The sequence below is a fragment of the Rana temporaria genome, chromosome 3 (genome assembly GCF_905171775.1).
Source record: "Rana temporaria chromosome 3, aRanTem1.1, whole genome shotgun sequence".
Lineage (NCBI taxonomy): Eukaryota > Metazoa > Chordata > Amphibia > Anura > Ranidae > Rana > Rana temporaria.
The window spans coordinates 137,330,604-137,351,100 of record NC_053491.1 but is presented as its reverse complement, the minus strand read 5'-3'; the positions used below and the strand labels follow the sequence as shown (position 1 = coordinate 137,351,100).

The 20,497-nt window shown below is 43.9% G+C and overlaps 1 protein-coding gene across 3 annotated transcripts in view; it reads left to right on the top strand.

The window, feature by feature from the left end:
* PHTF2 (putative homeodomain transcription factor 2) overlaps positions 1 to 20,497 on the top strand; it is a 165,579-nt gene that overhangs the window by 109,516 nt on the left and 35,566 nt on the right. For all 3 annotated transcript variants that reach the window (XM_040343464.1, XM_040343465.1, XM_040343466.1), the window contains one exon: positions 17,153 to 17,371. In XM_040343464.1, the coding sequence (XP_040199398.1) occupies positions 17,153 to 17,371 (219 nt within the window). The remainder of the gene's footprint in view (positions 1 to 17,152; positions 17,372 to 20,497) is intronic.

Genomic DNA, 20,497 nt, shown 5'->3' with positions numbered 1-20,497 from the left:
GGGGGACTTTCTGGCGTCCTTGGACATCAAGGACGCATACATGTATGTCCCAATTTGCGCAAGTCACCAGAGGTTTCGGGATAGGGGAGGACCACTGTCAGTTTGTGGCCCTTCCTTTTGGTCTAGCGTTGGCACCAAGAGTTTTCACCAAGGTGCTCGCACTGATCCTAGCTTTGCTGGGACAGCGAGGCTTTGCCATCGTGGGCTACTTAGACGACTCTCTTCTGAGAGTAGCTTCTGCCTCAGAATTAGAGGAGGATGTGTCTATAGCCAGTCAGACCCTCCAGGAATTCGGGTGGGTGTTTAAACATTCAGAAGTCGGTTCTGGTTCCGACTCAGCGTTTGAAGTACCTAGGGTTGATCCTGGACTCCTTGGAAGCAAAGGTTTTTCTTCCCCTGGAAAAATTGTAGACTCTTCAGTCTGCAGTGACGGTGTTGGCATCACGCAATCGGTCATCTCTGTTTTTGCCTACAAGTCCTGGGCCTGATGGTAGCCTCCTTCGAGGGGGTACCGTATGCCCAGTTCCACACGTGTTTTGCAGAGGGAGATACTGTCCTAGTGATACAAATCTCCTTTGTCTCTGGATCGGCAGATTCAGGTAAGTCACCTAGTCAGTCTCTCTGAATTGGTGGCTGAGATCCGGTTCTTTGGTCCAGGAAGTTGTTTGTTTCCTTCCAGTGGACGGTGATTACGATGGACGCCAGCCACACGGGTTGAGGGAGGCGTCTGGGGGATCCAGTTGGCCCAGGGTCGCTGGACTCTAGTGGCATCCCGTCTACCGATCAATGTCCTAGAACTCCGGGCGATCAGGCTATGCCTCTCCTCGTGGTCGAGGAGGTTGCAAGGTCGCCCGATCAGGATTCTGTCGGACAACTGTGGTTTAGGTCTGCCATCAGGTAAACTGGCAGGCGGACTACATGAGTAGCCAGATGCTGGACCAGGGCGACTGGTCTTTTGCACTCGGAGGTGTTTCAACTCCCTTGCAGGAGGTGAAGCTCACAGGGCGTGGATCTCCTGGCCGCTCGTCTGAACCACAAGGTGTCGAAGTTCGTGGCCAGGTCTAGTGATCTCTCTACAGACGCGTTGGTGGCCCTGTGGGGTCAGTATCGGCTACTTTACGCCTTTCTTCCATTGTAGTTGCTTCATCGGCTGCTCCACAGAGTGGAGGCCGAGGGGATCCCGATGATTCTAATTGCTCCAGATTGGCCTCTGTGTCCTTGGTACGCCGATCTCGGGCGCCTGGCGGCGGATCTACCCTGGCAGTTGCCAATGCGAGAGGTCCTTCTGTCTCAAGGTCCCATACTTCATCCTGTTGTACAGTCGCTGGCTTTCAAGGCATGGCTATTGGAAGCCAGGTTTTAGGAGACCAGGGTCTGTCCTACTCGGTCATCTCAACCATGCTGTGGGCACGGTAGTCTTCTTCCAGGAGGATCAACCATTGCATCTGAAAGGCCTACATCTCTTTGTGCGAAAAAATGGGGTGCTGTCCATGAACATACTCTGTGTCCAGGGTCCTGCTGTTTTTTTTTACAGCTTGGAGTGGATCTGAAAATTGCCCTCGGCACCGTTAGGGGGCAGATTTCAGCCTTGGCTGTGTTTTTTCAGTGGCCTTTCGCGGCCCATTCTCTGGTGGGTACCTTTTGTGCAAGGGGTTTCATTATAACTTCCCTCCTCTTGACCCACCTCTTCCCCCATGAGTTTTGACTCTGGTGCTCTCTGTTCTTTAGGAACTTTCCTTTTGAAAACATCAGAGAGATTCCTCTGTTGACACTATCTCAGAAGGTGGCCTTTTTGGTGGCCATTACTTCTGTCAAGAGGGCTTTCTGAGTTGGCGGCCTTGTCTTGCAAGTCGCCATACTTCATCCCCTATAAGGATAGGGCGGTGGTGCGCCCGCGACCTTCCTTTCTTCCGAAGGTGGTTTTGGCTTTTCGCCTGAATGAGGACATTGTTTTTCCATCCTTATGTCCTCGGCTGGCGCATCCTAAGGAGGTTGCGCTTCATACTTTAGGTGTGGTACGCGCTTTGCGGGTGTACCTGCCTGCTACGGCTCTGTTTCGCAGATCTGAAGCACTTTGTGTCGGTGTCGGGTCCACAAAAGGGGCTGGCAGTCTCGCCGGCCTCCATTTCTCGTGGTTCAGGCAGACCGTCATACAGGCCTATGCTGGCTCCCCCCTTTTTGGTCACAGCACATTTGACCAGGGCAATTGGTGCTTCCTGGGCTTTCCGACATCAAGCATCTGTCTCACAGGTGTGTAAGGCAGCGACTTGGTCGTCCGTTCAGTTTTTCCTAATTTTACAAGGTTGATGTGAGTGCATCTTCAGATGCTTCCTTCGGCCGCAAGGTTTTGCAGGCATCTGGTTAAAGTTGCAACTCCTCTGTTGAGGAGCTCTGCTTGATTGGGGTGAAGTTCAATTGGTTTTACTGATACTGTTCCCACCCCTAGTTTTTGACACTGCTTGGGGATGTCCCATTTGTCCAGATTTAAGGAGCCATCCGTCCATGGACGATAAGGGGAAATAATTGTTTTTATACTCAGCGTAAAATTCTTTTCTCTGTCGTCCATGGACGGATACAGCACCCACCCCTCCTTTTTAGGTTTGTACTGCTTGTTACGAACTGAGGCTGCATACTGCAGGGAGGAGGGTTATGTCTGGAGAGACTGCCCCCAGAGGCTGTTCAACTCTGTTAAAGTAACATGTATTTCATTATCTAACATGTTTCTGTCTAGTCCTCTCCTGTGAACAGGAACATAACCCACTTGTCAAGATTTAAGGAGCGGTGTCCGTCCTTGGACAACAGAGAAAATAATTTACGGTGAATACAAAAAATCATTTGCATTTGTGGTTGTATACACAGTTATCGGTATTGTGATTGTAGTGCTCTGTAATGCAGTATTTTTTTTGCCAGTATCTGCATGATGGATGACTTCTCTAAGACTGAAATCCGTTCTCTGCTGACGTCACGGGAATTAGTCCAGGCACCGCATCATCATGACAAAGTCTGGATTCGACAGGTGCCTGGACTGATACCAGTCTCAGCCTCTCACGAGTGGCTGAGAGCCTGAGACGGTCGCTCCCTGCCCCTCCACAGCTCAGCGGTCCAGTGAGCATGGGGGGGCAGAGCGGAGAGCTGCTGATTGACAGTCAGCAGCGCTCTGCTCAGGGAACTGAGAGACCGGAGCCATCGGCGGTGTTCGCGCAGCTCTCAATGCAGAGACGGCCAGGCACAGATGCAGCATCGAACCGATGTTGCATACACATAGGCAAGTATAAACCTGCAAAAAAATGTAAAATACTTTTACTTTGAGGATTCCATTGCTGCGCTGTAAACTCCAGCTTGGCATTAGAGCAGCCTGATTCTGCGCACCCTAAAGTCTCTAGCCTGAGGTCCTTTAATGTGGAGCTCCGTCCAAAAGGGGAAGCCCTGCTTGATTGCAACCTCCACTGCCACGCAGCCTTCTGTGACACACACAGGTCCCAGAAAACTGCGGGACCATTCACAAAGCACAGCACGGCTTTAAAAGCCGGAAAGCTTCACTGCCGGTTTCATGTACCTGAAACCCCTTGAAGAATCGGCAAGTACGTGTCCTTATATTAAGTCAGCAGTTACAGTATGTTTAGCTGCTGACTTTTATTTATTTTTCCCAGACTGGAGCTCCTCTTTAAGCTGCTAGAAGCAACTAAGACCTTCCCAGTTAACTCACTTGTCCTACATAGCCTCATCCAGAGAAGGTTATTATACTTCCAAAAACCCTTGCACAGTAGTATCCTACTGAAGAGTGTGAGATTGCTGTTGTAAATGCTGCCATTTCTTGGGTTACCAAGGCCTTTTAAACCGACCAAGGCTGGCTAAACCCTCTTCCCAGTGATGGGGTGACACCACTTGTCAAAGTGGGGGTATCTGTTGGCCCTCTCTGGCACCAGAACATGTCAGATGTTTGGATCCAGAATTTCATGTCCAGGGGCTAAAAACTTTGCACTCCGCCTCCTCTCTGCATCATGCTGTCAAACCTGCCCCTCCTCCCTCTATGGCGGGAAGATCTTCTTGCTGCTTTCCAGCAGCTCCTGTCTCAGGGGTTCATTCTTGTGCCAATGAAGAAATAATTTCAAGACTTCTACTCCAATCTCTTTATGGTTGCCAGACCAAATGGAGGAATCTGGGCCATTCTGGAACTGAAGACTTGTTTTTACAGGTTCTGAAGTTCTGCATTGAAACAGCAACGTTGTTTTTTTGCCTCTTGCCTTTCTGTAGACATTTGGGATGCTTATTTAAACATTTTAAACCATAACAATACAACTTAATCTTTACCTTTTTAACAAATCAAAACCACTTAAAGCGGTTCACCCGCAAAAATTTTTTTTTAACATTACATTGAGGCTCATTTTGGGAAGCAGAATCGGGTGTGTTTTTTTTTTAAATCGAAGCAGTACTTACCGTTTTAGAGATAGATCTTCTCCGCCGCTTCCGGGTGTGGTGTTTGGGACTGGGCGTTCCTATTTGATTGACAGGCTTCCGACGGTCGCATACATCACGTCACGAGTAGCCGAAAGAAGCCGAATGTCGGTGCGGCTCTATACGGCGCCGATGTTCGGCTACTTTTGGAAAATCGTGACGCGCTGTATGCGACCATCGGAAGCCTGTCAATCAAATAGGAATGCCCAGTCCCGCAGCCCATACCCGGAAGCGGCGGAGAACATCTCTCTCTAAAACGGTAAGTACTGCTTCAATTTTTAAAAAAACACCCGATTCTGCTTCCCAAAATGAGCCTCAATCTAATGTTAAAAATTTAGTTTTTGGGTGAACCTCCACTTTAATATTTTTAAGTTGGAGTCTTTGTGGTGTAAAATAGAGGGAAAAGAACTTACTTACTGGACTTCTATGCTAGGAGTCCAGTTAGATTCTCTAAAATTTGTGTTTTTACCTGCACATTTCAATTCTTTTCCTCCTCAATGCTACCTGCTCATTGCTACAATGCTAACTTCTGACCCCTTGTGCTCATGTCTAGGGCCTCCAGGCCAAAGGGAAACCCTTGCTTTGTGCCAGCATGAAGGTCTTGGGTCTAATGGTTGCCTTCTTCGAGGTAGTGTTGTATGCCCAGTTTCACTCCAGATCATGGCAACTCAACATTCTGACAGCGTAGGAACAAACAGACTTTCCCTAATGTAGCACTGAAGTCGGAGAAACCCTTTTCTCCAAAGACATGGAAGACTCTCACAGTGCATACCAGCCTATTGGGTTGGACAGCAGTTCTGGACTTGTTTGTCAGAGAAAGTACAGTTGGAACTCAGGGCAGTTCAGTTGGCCTTTCAACCCTGGACCCCTCAGCTATGAGGGTATCCGATAAGAGTCTATTCAGACAATTCAGCAGCTGTGGCTTGCATCGGCCATCAAGGAGACACCAGAAGTCACATTGCAAATATAGAATCAGCCCTTACAACCATCCACATCCCAAGCATGGGAAATTGTCAGGTGGACGTTCTCAGTTATCATTGTCTGGATTATGGGGATTTTCATCCAGAGGTGATTCAAGCTCTTTGCCACAGGTGGGGGTGCCAAACTTGAATCTGCTTGTGTCTAGATTCAGCAGCAAATGGGCAGGTTTGTTACCAGGTTAAGGGACCCTTTGGCATTCACAGTGTATTCTCTAGTGACACTGTAGCTCAATTTGATCTTTGCTTTCCAACCCTTCAGACTCTCACTCCTTTGCTTCATAGTATTGAGATGAACGGCATTGGTGATTCTCATCACACTGAATTGGCCCAGGAGGACAAGCTTGTGGCAGACTCTCAGTGGGCCCTCTTGGATTATCCAGACATTCTGTCCCAAGAGCCAGTGCTCCATCCTGCACCTCAGTTTTTGGGTTTAGCAGCATGGCTGTTGAAGACATGGTCCAGGGAGACCGGAACCTATTTGACTTTGTCATCCCTACCCTCCTGTGAGTTAGGAGATTTTGTAAAAAGTAACATTTAACATTGCAACTGGAAGGACTCTTTTGCTTGGTGTAAGTCAGGAAGATTTAATGCTAGCAAATACTACATGGGATGCATTGACTTGATGCCATCACCTCTTCACAAAGTGCAAGGCTGCCACCTGGGCTTCTTTTAACCAGCTTGTTGGGTTCTATCTGATTGCTGTTCAGGCCTCCTCTATTGCCAATTTTAGGTGAGCGGTTCTATAAGCTGCTGTGAATTTGTCAAACCTTTCTTGACCCATTTTCTATGTGGACCTGCTGCTGCTATGTTTTTACTGTCCCTCTCTTGGGTTGCTTTAGGATATTCCATTGTAATGGCTAAAGATCCTTTTGTCCTTTTATTGTATCACTAGGAAAGTGGAATTCTTTGACTTTCCAGAGATAGGCATTTTTGATTACAGTATGGGACTTAAGTCCTTTTTCTCTTTTCTTGTGATCTCCTTTTAGCCTACATTAAAATTGATGCTGGCTGGGAGTCGGGGGACATGTATACATGGATATCTTTTGCAGCCCTCTCTTTTTCCAAATATCCAATAATCTAAAGGTCACTTCATATACCTATGGCAGTGACTAAAGGTCCGTTGTCTTGTACTGTACTCCCAAGATCCTGATTAATCTAAGAATAACACTCTCTATTATTTCGCTGTACAAGCAGATCCCAGGGGAGAGTATGACACTTGGCTTTAACTTCTAAGAAACAAGGGGTTATCATAGATGTCCTAACTGTAATATATGCATAACTTGAAGAATTCTTCCATTGTCCACATGCTGGCAAAAAAAAACTACAATTGCAACATTGATCACTGTGCGTACAACCTCAAATGTTTACAGTAACCCATTCAAAAAAAGATTTAAAAAGCATCATGTAAAACTGACCATAGACAATGAAAGGAATTTTACCCAAACAATCCAGTCGCAATACATGCCTCCACACACAATCGGCAGGTTCAAAACACAATGCCATGTTTTATGGAAGAAGTAACAAAACCTTACAGGAGTGGCAACTGGGACAATTAAGGACTGAGAGATTTTGGATGTACAGTATATGCTAGGCAAAGAGCGTGCATACAATTGACATTGGTAAATTGCTGAAAGTTGCACAGCTGCAGCCATGGGCCTTACAAAGTTATTTTTCATTTGTTGTCAATTTTTTGGGATTGAAACTTGTGTGTTGCTTCCAAATGGCTTAAAGTGTTACTAAACCTAGGACCTTGCATTTGCTATATTTGGTCTCCCACAGTACATAGAACATGGGAATGCAATTATTTTAGTAAATATAAACTGCTAAATACCTTTTCTCCGGAGCAGTGTATAGCAGTCTTGTGACTTCTATCAGTATTGGGCTGAGAATTGGTTAAAGCTTGTAGGAGGAATTTTCCAAGTCCGGTCAGCAATCCATCAGTGTCCCGGCTGTAGGTCTTCTCCCTTGCTGATCTCGCAGGAGGCACAAGCCGCAGTGGGAGCCATAGAAAGTGGGGGCCAGGGTGAGCTGTACTGTGTAAGTCTATTGACATACACAGCCCGGTTTGAGAATGCACAGTGCTTGCTTTGGGGACACCAGTAGGAAAAAGGAGCAGACGGCACCAGCAGTGGATTCAAGAACAAAAGGTAAGGGGAAGCTTCCGTGCAATACCATTGCTCAGAGCAGTTAAGAAAAAACAATTTTTATTGAATTTTTTAAAATAAAAATGAGGCTTTAATATCACTTTATTCTGAGTGCAGTCTGCATTGGACAAACAACCCAGATACAATGGAAGCACCAGGGGCATTTGGCAAACATCTGATGTCATTAAGGAATACATAGCAAGAGCCTAACCAGCATGTACAAAGTAAAATGAAAATCTGAGCGTCGGCATGTGACTTCAACTTCTATATTTCCCCCATAGGAACCCCCTAAATTGGTCTTCAGCAAGGGTTGAAACTGACAGCCAGCACAAACCAACATAATGATGATATTTTAGCGCAAAACCATAGCACAGATTGGGATGGAAACAAGTGCTACATGCACTTGGTCCCCTAGGGGCTTCAACAGAGATTTTTAAATTGTGGTGATACTACTTCAGGTTTCCTGGAGATCTTATTGTTCATTACCAGCAGAGATATTGGAAACCAGTGGTCGATTAATCCCACCACTGTCCACCAACAAGTGAAACAGAATTTTTCAGTAGACTGTGAAATCTGCAGGCATTTCTTATTCTCATGTTGTTAGCCAACTAGTATGTCCCAAGGTTAGATATATTTTTGTTTTGTTTACTCAGGTCGATAAATTACAGTCAATGAAGAGGGTTGACTTCATGAGGTTTGTGCTTTTTGGCATTAATTGCCGAAGTGAAATAATTTGGTACTCAATTACATGAATTATCTGTCTAATGTAATTTTAATAGATGGTGAAATACTATCAAGTATCTTTAATTTTTCTTAATTCCTCACCTGTGGTGGGCTGTCTATTTGCAAATCTTTATCTGTTAATAATTTAATTCTGTTGAAGCTATGAACTTTTTTAGGAAGTTTATAGTTTTTTTGTTTTTTATAGATTTTTTTTTTTTTTTTTGACAATTGCGTTAAAAGCATATATAGTTGACAGCTTGCTGCACTTTAAAGTGTGTCAAGTCAAGGTCTCCTATCTCCTCCTTCTTTTCTTCTCTGCAGCCATATTGTCTGAGAAATTGTACGAGACAATTGAACACAGGAAAGCTGACAGAATACAGCAGCCAATCTTGGCATAAAACACGCTTTGTGTGATGCCATATTGATATATATTCAGTGCAGTGCTGAGTTTTTGTCCCCCTAATGCCCCTATACACGATCGGAATTTTCAATGGAAAAAGTCTGTCTGACATTCCGACCGTGTGTATGCCCCATCGGAAATTCAGATGATATCCATCGGAGTTTACATAGAGAACATGTTCTATTTTCCTCCGATGGAATTCCGTCAGACAAAGGTCTGATTGTGTGTACAGGGCATTAGTGTTACAAATTTTTCATTCCACTCACCAGTCTTCATTGTTCTATTTTCTAGTGTAAACGGTACAGTGCCATGGCATGCCTGCGTTCCCTGTGGTTCTTAGCAGTGTTTTCTGACCTGGAGCTCCCATTTATAAATGTAGACCTCATAGCTCAATGCCCATGTGTTGTGTATGTTTGTGCAAATATTATGTTCACCCACCACACATACATTGATATTCCCAATGCACATCTAATAATCCCCATTGGTGACTGCCACCATACCTGCTGACTCAGTTCCCTAAAATCTCTATTAAGCTTGTGTTGGCCAAAAGAGTAGCATGAATGTGCACAGCTCACAGCTGGAGATGATCCAAATATCAATAAATATTGCTGCTGGAGATTGGCATATAAGGTAAGGGGCAGAAGCAAGGCATCGACTGTGTATGCTTCCCCCCCCCTTTATTAACCACTAAAGCCCCGGAAGAATTTACCCCCTTCCTTACCAGAGCACTTTTTGCGATTCGGCACTGCGTAGCTTTAACTGACAATTGCGCGGTCGTGCGACGTTGCTCCCAAACAAAATTTACATCCTTTTTCCCACAAATAGAGCTTTCTTTTGGTTGCATTTGATCACCTCTGCGGTTTTTATTTTTGTGTGCTATAAACAAAAATAGAGCGTCAATATTTTTAACTTTTTGCTATAATAAATATCCCCAAAAAAATCTATAAAAAAAAATGTTTTTCCTCAGTTTAGGCCGATATGTATTATTCTACATATTTTTCGTAAAAATCGCAATTGGCGTATGTTGATTGGTTTGCACAAAAGTTATAGCGTCTACAAAATAGGGGATAGTTTTTTTGCATTTTAATATTTTTTTTATTATTTTACTAGTAATGGCGGCGATCTGCGGGTTTTTTTTTATTGCGACGGGCGTATCAGACACCTTTGACACATTTTTGGAACAATTCACATTTATACAGCGATTGGTGCTATAAAACTGCACTAATTTATAAAACTGTATAAATGTGACTGGCAGGGAAGAGGTTAACACTAGGGGGCGCTAAAGGGGTTAATATGTTCCCTAGTGAGTAAAGCTGCACGATTAATCGCGGAGAGAATCGCGATTTCGATTCTCCCCGCCCACGATCTCCCCGCGGGATGACCCGCGATTCTTCTTTTTCACAGCTGGTTCCATGCAGGGCCGATCCGCCCTATACGCTTGCTACGCAAGCTGCATAGGGCCCCGAGTCATTATTCAGGGCCCCCGATTATTCGCCGCTGCCGCCGCTAGAGGTCTGCGGCCAGGCGGAGACAATGTCGCCATTTTATTGTAGACCAAGCAATAGGAATTGCTCAGTGCAGAGTGGACAGGAGGGGAGGAGCCGGCCGGGTGGCTGCTAATAGGAATTGAGCTGCAGCACCGCCCACCTCCCGCCCCACTGATGTCTGTCTGTGAGTGTAATGACGTGGGAAGGGGCGGGGGTGGGCGGAGCTGCAGCTCAATTCCTATTAGCAGCCACCCGGCCGGCTCCTTCTGTCCTGTCCACTCTGTACTGAGTCTATGCTGCTGGGGCATCATACCTGATGATGATTTAAGGGGGCCCTGCTGGAAACGCCTGGTGTAAGGGGGGCCCTGCTGGAAACGCCTGGTGTAAGGGGGGCCCTGCTGGAAACGCCTGGTGTAAGGGGGGCCGAGCTGGAAACGCCTGGTGTAAGGGGGACCCTGCTGGAAACGCCTGGTGTAAGGGGGGAGCCCGCTGGGAATGCCTGGTGTAAGGGGGCCCTGTTGGAAACGCGTGGTGTAAGGGGGGCCCTGTTGGAAACGCCTGGTGTAAGGGGTGACCCCGCTGGGAACGCCTGGTGTAAGGGGGGACCCCGCTGGGAACGCCTGGTGTAAGGGGGGACCCCGCTGGGAGCGCCTGGTGTAATGGGGGACCCCGCTGGGAACGCCTGGTGTAAGGGGGGACTCCGGGTTTCCACTGATTCTGCATTATGGTGAGTTGAATTATTTAATTCTATATTACAATGTAATAATAGAAATAATGCGCTGCAATCACCCCGACACCATAACAACCATGGTCCGAGATGATTGAGGCGCCATCTGCTAATTTGTTAAACTTTCTGGAATACACATTTCTATTGTGGTGAAGGATCTGGTCGGTCTCTCTCTCTCTCTCTCTCTCTCTCTCTCTCTCTCTCTCTCTCTCTCTCTCTCTCTCTCTCTCTCTCTCTCTCTCTCTCTCTCTCTCTCCACGCCCAGGTAAGCCACGCCCATTTTCGCCACCGCAGAGGGCCCCTTAGCAGAATTTTGCTTAGGGTCCCAGGGAGGTCAGGATCGGCACTGGTTCCACGTAACCAGCGTGGAACGCAAATGACGCCGACAGATTTATATGGGGGGGGGGGGGGGGGTTCTGGCATTCAGTTTTTGAGAATCGTGAGAGAATCGTGAGAGAATCGTGATCTTTAGTCTAAGCAAAAGAATCGTGATTCTCATTTTGACCAGAATCGTGCAGCCCTACTAGTGAGTGATTCTAACTGTAGGGGAAGGGGAGGCGACCGATGTGTGTTCCGCTGCACTGGGAACACAGCATCGGTCTTCTCACCGCTGACAGGACATGGATCATTGGACATCGCGGCCGCTGGGCACGTGCACTGGGTCCCGCAGGCTGTTGCGGGCGCGCGCCCTCTAGACGGCTGGGAAGCCCAGGACGTCATATGACACCCAGGATTGGAGATCCATCTGTGAACGTCGTATGACAATGGGTGGGTAGGGAAGTGGTTAAGTAGTGCATTTAGAGCTTTTATATGAGCTTTGAGGCTTGTGTAGATGAGCAATTTTAAGTGAATTCTAAGTTCATCCAGAGGAGCTTTTAAAGAAGAACGATCACTTCATATATTTTAATGTTCCAGCCCCCTGAGGTACAAAGTACATACAACCCTTTTGGTCCCATCTTTCTACAAGCTGAGACCCAGTATGTGACAAGGATCCCCAAGCTTGCCCACTAATCTTCTACCAAAGAGGGGAATGTCGGTGTAACACTGAACAACAAAGGAACACTCCCTGCAGCACTATTTCTGTGCTACTCACACAAGCTTTGTTTGTTTACAAGCTGAGAGCAGCATCAAAAAAAGGCTTTCATGAATGTTTTTTATGGAAGCCCCATGCCTTTATCTGTGTACAGTTGAAAGTTGGGCCTCATTCTGACACCGCCACCGCTCCCGGCTGTATGGGCAGCACAGGAACAGTGCTGCTGTGGTGTGTGCCTGGCTTTTTCAGTTTTACACTGACATGCCCACCACCCTGCATTTAGAGTGAGAAGCCTGGTTTCAGGAGAGCACGGAGGATGGTGCAAGTGCTGTCGGTTATACATCCGTCTGCTTTGTGGTTGGAAATTGTCGGGTGGCCCTTGGGGCACTTTGTTACATACTTTCTCTGCTTCCACAGCTCTTGGAACAAAGTGCTATATGTACGTTGTATCTTAGGGAATGGAATCATCAAATAATTTAAGAAGTGAAAGTTCTTTAACCTTCAAAGCTGCATCAAACTGTTTTTCAGATTCTTATTCACTTTTATTTGGGGGGGGGGGGGGCAGTTCTTACATGATCAACTGCATATGTACACAAACTTGTAATGCGACAGTTCTGCCTTTAAGCAGGTTGCTTTACTGTGTTTTCTACATTAATAACTCAGCATGATTGTGGAGACATGCTGGATTCCAAACAGCATGAGGGAACAAATTGACAAATTATCTTGTATTACAAAAGGGTAAAAAAAAAAAAGTACAAATTATTAATTTTTATTTTGTTATGCCTAGTATGTATACAGAAATGTTGTGTTTCAAGTTTGCCAGTGTTGTGCGCATGACTTGAGTTTGCATACGTGGGTTTATTCCTTTCCCAGCTTATAAGAAATATTTCTAAACACAAAAACAGGGTTTTTTATTTTAAACCTACAGCAGATTGCGGTTTCATTCAAAGTGCAATGTTTCTTGTGGTCGTCTTTTCATGAGTGAGTTTTTTGGATTATTTGGTTGGTATGTTAAAAAAAAAATAGTTTTTGCTAAATCACTTATTTGCCAGGTGTAATGTTAAAATGAGTGACAAGGCAGTGGCATAATGTTTTTTATGCCCTGAAAACATTTTCAAATGACCTCAAACTCAATGGCTCCACAAGCCCTCAAACCACCTGCTGTCATTCACAGGTGTGGTTCAGCACTAATCCCAGAACCTGAATCGATCAACCATGGTACTTCCTGCTACAGGGCACCTCTTCTAGATTGCTCTTACAGATAAGTGTTATGGCTCAAAGTGATTGTAAACGATCACCTTATAAAACAACCCATTGCTTTAAAAATAGAATCGAAAGGCAAAACATTTTTGTATAGATATAAAAATACATTATAAATACCTTCCCCCCCCCCCCTTTTTTTTTTTTTATAGGTGATCACATTCCCTCGGTTTTCAGCAGCATTAGAGCTGGGGGAGGAGAAGCAGCAGTACACTGAGCTTCCCAGTGAATGGCTGTGCTGTGGGGGTGTGTCAGGACAAGTCTGATCATTGCAGGAGAGCACATGGAGTTCCCAGCATAGCTAGAGAACTGACCACCGTAAGCTCTCCTGCTTAGTGTGGTCAGTTTTTAATAGGAAAGCAGAGGGCACCAGGGATTTCACACAAAGGAAGCTTAGAAAGAGAACAGAATACTTTCTCATACAAGTACATGGTACAGCAGGCACATATCAGGAATATGGTGTGTCAGGGGTAACAAACGCTTTAATGTCATATGTAATCTGCCTTGATCTTAATGTTATGTTAACAATTTGTGCAAACACATTTTATCCGGTGTACAATGCAATATTACACCAAAGGAAAGACAGTCTGGTAGGGCCTCATTTACAAATAAGATAATTGTTTTAATTTTGTATCCAGCTTTTATAAACGAGATCCTGCTTTTAGTTTCTAACCTGTACCATAAAATGATCCCTCTCCAAATCTACTGGTTGTTGGTACAACATCTACATGTTTCCCCTTTTCCAGATTTAATCAAGTCCAACATTTTGTTTAGTGTATTCAGTTTACTGTGCTAGTAGTATGAAAGATAGTATGTTTCCACTTTATTAATTCCCGTGCTCTTCTTTTAGCCAGCTATATCACTAACAAAGTTATGAACTTTCTTAGCCATAGTAGAGTCTTGTACCATATTGGTCATCAACCAGTGCAAAAAGTTTGGAATTTACTTAACCACTTGCCGCCCGCCTTATGCAAAAAGACCTCGGCAAAGTGGTTTCAAGACCCTGAGTGGATGTCATATGACGTCCTCAGGATATTTAGCCGATGCGTGCCCCCGGGGGCGCGCATCGCGGCGATAGTTGTTGCAGGGTGTCAATCTGACACCCCGCAACACCGATCTAGGTAAGGAGTCTTCGATGGAGACTCTTTACCACGTGATCAGCCGTGTCCAATCACGGCTGATCACGATGTAAACAGGAAAAGCCGGTAATCGGCTTTTCCTCACTCGCGTCTGTCAGACGCGAGTAGAGGAGAGCCGATCGGCTGCTCCTCTGACAGGGGGGGTTTGTGTTGATCGATTATCAGCACAGCCTCCCCGAGGATACCCACACTGGACCACCAGGGATGCCACTAGACCACCAGGGATGCAAAACACAGGTATGCCACCCTAGACCACCAGGGATGACAATGACAGAAATAATGGATGCCAATCAGTGCCCGCAATGGATGCCAATCAGTGCCCACAATGGGCATCACTGATTGGCAGGCATTGTTTGGCACTGATTGGCATCCATTAGTACAACACATACGTTAGTGCCGCCTATCAGTGCCCATCCGTGCCGCCTATCCATGGCCATCTGCGCCGCCTATCCATGCCGCCTATCCGTGCCGCCTATCCGTGGCCATCTGCACCGCATATCCGTGCCGCCTATCCGTGGCCATCTGCGCCGCCCATCCATGCCGCCTATCAGTGCCCATCAGTGCCGCATATTAGTACCCAACATCAGTGCCCATCTGTGCCGCCTATCAGGGATATTAGTACCCATCAATGCCACCACATCAGTGCCACCTCATCGGTGCCTGTCAGTGCAGTACCATCAGTGAAGGAGAAAACGTACGTATTTACAATGTTTTATAACAGAAACAAAAAAAAATCTTTTTTTTTTTCTAAATTTTCGGTCTTTTTTTTCTAAATTTTCGGTCTTTGTTTTTTTAAATTTTCTGCAAAAAAAAAAAAAAAAGAGGTGATCAAATACCACCAAAAGAAAGCTCTATTTGTGGGTACAAAATGATAAAAATTTAGTTTGGGTACAGTGTAGCACGACCGCGCAATTGTCATTCAAAGTGCAACAGCGCTAAAAGCTGAAAATTGGTCTGGGCGGGAAGGTGTATAAGTGCCCTGTATGGAAGTGGTTTAAAGAATTATCAAACCCTCTACGTTTTTAGGTTAACACAAAATAAAATAAACATTATTCCATAATAAAAAGTTAATTTTGAATTTGTTGGCAGCAACACGTCTCAAAGTTGGGATAGGGAAACAAAAAGCTGGCAAATTACCAACAAGGAAGAGCTGGTAAAACATTTTGCAAATATTTTGTTTAATTGGTAACAGGTCAGTAACATTGGGTGTAAAAAAAAAGCATCTTGGAGAGTGTCTCAGAAATAAAGATGGGCAGAGGTTCACTAACCTGTGAAATGCTGTGTCTAAAAATTGTTGAACAATTTCCAAATAATGTTCCTCAACATAAAATTCCAAGTACTTTAGATATATCATCTACTGTACATAAAATCAAAAGATTCTGAGAATCTGGATGAATCTCTGTGCGCAAGGAACAAGGCTGAAACGCAATATTATATGCCGGGGAACTTTGGGCCCTCAGACGGCACTGCATTAAAAACGGGCATGATTCTGTGATGGACTTCACTGTATGGGCTTGGGAATACTTCCAAAAATCACTGTCTGTGAACACAGTTCACTGCACCATCCAAAAATGCTAAGTAAATCTATGTCATGCAAAGAAGAAGCCATATGTAAACATGATCCAGAAATGCCACCGTCTTCTCTGAGCCAATGCTCATTTGAAAATGGTCTGTTGCAAAGTGGGAAAACTGTGGTCCGACAAACTGAAATTTAAATGTAACATCCTTTTTGGCAACCACAAGTGCATCTGGGCTAAAGAGGAGAGGAACCTTCTGGCTTGTTATACACACTTGGTTCCAAAGCCTACAACTCTGATGGTATAGGGGTGCGTATGGAATGGGCATTTTGCACATCTGGAAAGGCACCATCAATGTTGAAAGATAGAGAGCTAGATTATATATATATATATATATATATATATATATATATATATATATATATATATATATATATATATATATAAAAATGTGTGTGTGTGTGTATATAAATATGTGTGTGTGTATATATATATATATATATATATATATATATATATGTGTGTGTGTGTGTGTGTGTGTGTGTGTGTGTATATATGTATATGTATATATATATATATATAATATAAATCTCTATCCAGGTTTTCGAGCAGCAAATGCTCCCATCCAGTCAACCTCTTTTTCAGGTAGGGCCCTGCATACTTCAGCAGTGCGAACCGCATACTGCATCTATGATGGCAGCATGGCTTTGTAGTTGAAGAGTACGGGTGCTTACTGGCCTACCTGCAATCCAGACCTTTCACCAACTGAAAATATTTGGCTCATTTTGAAACTAAAAATATGACAACGAAACTGGACTGTGGAGCAGTTTGAATCCTATATCAGGCAAGAATGGGACAACATTCCACTCCCACAAATCCAGCAACTGGTCTAATCAATTCCCAGACTTTTTTGGGATGTGTTGCTGCCGCCGTAAATTTAAAACTACCTTATTTTCTTAAAACTGCACATTTTCTCAGGTTAAAAATCTGATGTTTTCTGTTTTCTATTGTGAATAATATATCGGTTTTATGAGATTTGCAAATCCATTTTATTCTGTTTTTTAGATTTTAAACAGTGTCCCAACTTTTTGGAATTGGGGTTGTATAATCACAATGCTCATAGGCTCCTTTTATAGTACCCAAGCAAGAAAATAAAATCATAACAATTTTAATTTATTTATTTTTTGATAATTCATATTTCGGTGATATCTGGGAATCTTCTTTTTACATCCTTTTCATTTTTCTAATGCAGCTTTTCATGTTCTGACTATTTATATCGCCTTCCAGGAAATGCAGAAATCAGGCACCAGCTGTAGTTCCCGCTGTTCGAGTTCCCGACAAGATTCTGAAAGCACCAGACCAGAGTCGGAAACTGAGGATGTTCTGTGGGAAGATTTGCTGCACTGTGCAGAATGCCGTTCCTCCTGCAGCAGTGAGACGGAAGCCGACACTAATCCTGCCAACTTATGCATTAAGAGGGAATATAGAGATGATCCTTTTCATCAGGTACTCATTTTTTTCCTGCCTTTTTTAATTTGGGTGCGGTTTATTTATGCAGTTTCAGTTTTGTATTTAGTATAAGATCACGATTTCTGTATCCAGTACTAAACATGTAGTTTAGTAGTTTCATGATTTTGTAAATCTTTTATAAGTGAAATATTCATCTGACGTTTACAAGATCGGCACAATTTTTTTCCTAAGGTTTTAGAGAAGATCTAGCCTCCAGGTTATGCATGCCTGTCTGCTTTGAATACTAGAGGTTTTTCCTTCTGGTAACTAACCCAAAGCAAGCCCAAATGAAAAAGGCATCGGCAGTTCAGTATACACTGCCCCCAAACTGTTCTCTAGCACTACTAGAAGAATTGAAAACAAATGATCAATGCTCTACCCCCAGCCTCCAGCATAGTATGTCCGATGTCTCTCACTATCCCCTTTGTAATGGACAATGCAGTAAGATATCTGTTAATATCTTGGCTATAAAGTGAGCGCATCGAGGCCCTCGGGTAAAGACTGCGCTCTCAATAAGCATTTTAATAAATAAAGTACTTGGAGATAATGCAAATCTAATATTTTGTAAAGGTAATGTATATAATTTTTAAGTAAATATTTTGCAAAATGTTAGTTTGTATGATTAGAATACATTATACTGCACATGTGTAAAAAAAATCATGTACAATTCCTGCATGGAAAAACAAAAACCAATAGTACATATAAAAGGTAAAAAAATGAGGGGCATGGGAAGTGTGTAACCTTCCAGTTATTATGCTACCTACAGGAGGATTACAGTAGTAATTGGCAAATTTAGGCCAGCCCAGATTAACCCCATCCTACAACCAGGATACCTCCGTTTTTTGCTAGTGTCTTAGGGGGATGGCTGGCCTTTCTTTAGCTTTGCTACTATTATGACTAACTTATCATTTGGCTAACACTTTTTTCTCCAATTTGTCTTCCATAAAGACTTTTTTTCTTTGCACTGCTGCTGGAGGCTTGTCTTTTAATTTGCAGTCATTTGACATGGTTTTCTTAAGTCTAGCTTTTTAGGTTCTGCCTCAAGACCCTGCTGGACTGGACTTTATAGAAATAGCCTGGAAGTGACGTTTGGGCACTGGGTGGGTTTCACATGGGGAACTTTCCAAACTCTGTTCTGGTAAAAGTTAGCTGCCTAATGTAATCCATGTCTAGAGCCACTGTCAGTGCCCAAGTGCGTATTCTGACTTTCAATACTTATTTAGTGAGCATGCTGCTTGGGCTGAACACTGGAAGCTATCCTTTTACCTAATTTTCATTGGTTGGTGGGCCCTGTCATCAAGTTTTTTGGGTATGAAAAAATAAAGAAAAAAGCGAGGCTAAAGATATGTACCATTGATTTGGTCAGATGTAGTTCAGTCCCCAACTGCATATACAAAAAATATTCCAATCCAGGGAGATTGAAAACAAGAGGGACTATATGACCACACTGACGGTTGTAGTTTTATCAAAAATATAAATTTTTTTTTGTATGAAGTAATCAAAAAACATAGTAGGTGAGTTAATGTTGATAGGGAGCTAAAACAGTTTTTTTTTTTACACTGAGGTCCTGCTCTTCACACAGTCCTTTGTTTCTTTCCTTTGCAAACCACTTTTGGTCTAAATCTTTTGCAGGTACTGCTGCGGATAAGCACCCTTGCTTAGCACGTGGTGGAGCAGATGACTATAGCAGTAAATTGTAACTGACCGTTTGCTTGAAGATTCTAGTCCCATCTCTTGCATGTATCTCTTGTCAGGGCACATGTGTAGATATGAGTATAGACGCTTGTAAAGCTTGTATTCCAGATGCCTAATTGCACAAGGTGGTGTCCCACCACAAGTTGGGCTACAAACTTGAGTTTCATTCCCTGTCCCCTCCTTCGTCCTCCCTTTGCTTCCTGTGTCTCCACACAGTCTAGCATCAGGCTCTCTTGGGTCTTCTGGATCTGGGTATCCTCGACTCAGGCCCTGTGGCAGAATGGTTCCAGGTGTTTTTCTCCAACCCTTTCGCTGTTCCTAAGCTGAACAGGACATTTTATTTCATCTTGGATCTGAAGGCTCTGAATGTACAAGTCCCAAAATTTCTGGTGGAGGTAAGGCAGGATAATGTTTAATGAAAGTACCACTATAACAAACAAAAAAGTCCAATGTGGTCAAACAGCGCTAGAAAATGGTAGTAACTGTCCAATTTCAGTAAAATCAAATAACAGCATTCATCAGAAACGGATTAAGAAGATCAAGGTAGTGGAGATAGTTGATAGAATATCCTACACCTCTTCCCAGGATAAGACACCACTTGTGGGGCACACTCCCCTTTGGGGTATTCACTCACCAGAAGGCATAATGTAATATACACTTAAAGGTATCAGGTAAAGGGTAAGGCTCCACATAGAAACAAAAATAGGGTACCAGACAATAGTGTAATCCCGTTTTTATTCCACAAAAAGCAATTCCCTTTTAAAAAAACAGATCCCCGCTCTAAATGCACGTACCGCAAAATAGATGGTAACAAACGTTTATCCTCGGTAAGTGAAGGTGTCCTCTGACCGGCATCCAATTCCCCAGGTAAACTCTACAACCGAACTTGCTGAAAAAGTTTGCAGGAAACCACCGCATAGGGAGAGTACACTTGGAACGCACGCTTGGAGCGCACGCGTCACTTCCGGGTCGCCGTTCAGAATCCTGCCCTGACCAGTTTCGCTGTCCAATCAGCTTCTACAGAGGGCGTGGACTGACGGCGAAAAAAAGTCACTATATATGCATAGCCCATTGTTTACGTAGCACATATGGGCGGCGCACGTTAGTGGCATCCACAATCACACCAATACGGAAGCCAAGAAGGCTCAAAAAGGTGTCAAAACATCGGGGATTTTAAATATTAACTGCACAAGTCAATAGACAGAAAACCTGACATATCTTTTGATGTCACTATTCTGTCACTATTCTGTATAAAAAATAGTTAATATTCATATAAAATGAGCATATAATAACGCTTCAAAAATATATCATTAACACCTTATTAGAAAAAACTTCATATTAGAAAAAAGTATCTATAGAAAAAGCGGATGTTATATGTAAAGTGCCCTGGGGTCAAGGATAGCCAATCAGATACACCTCCTAAAAACA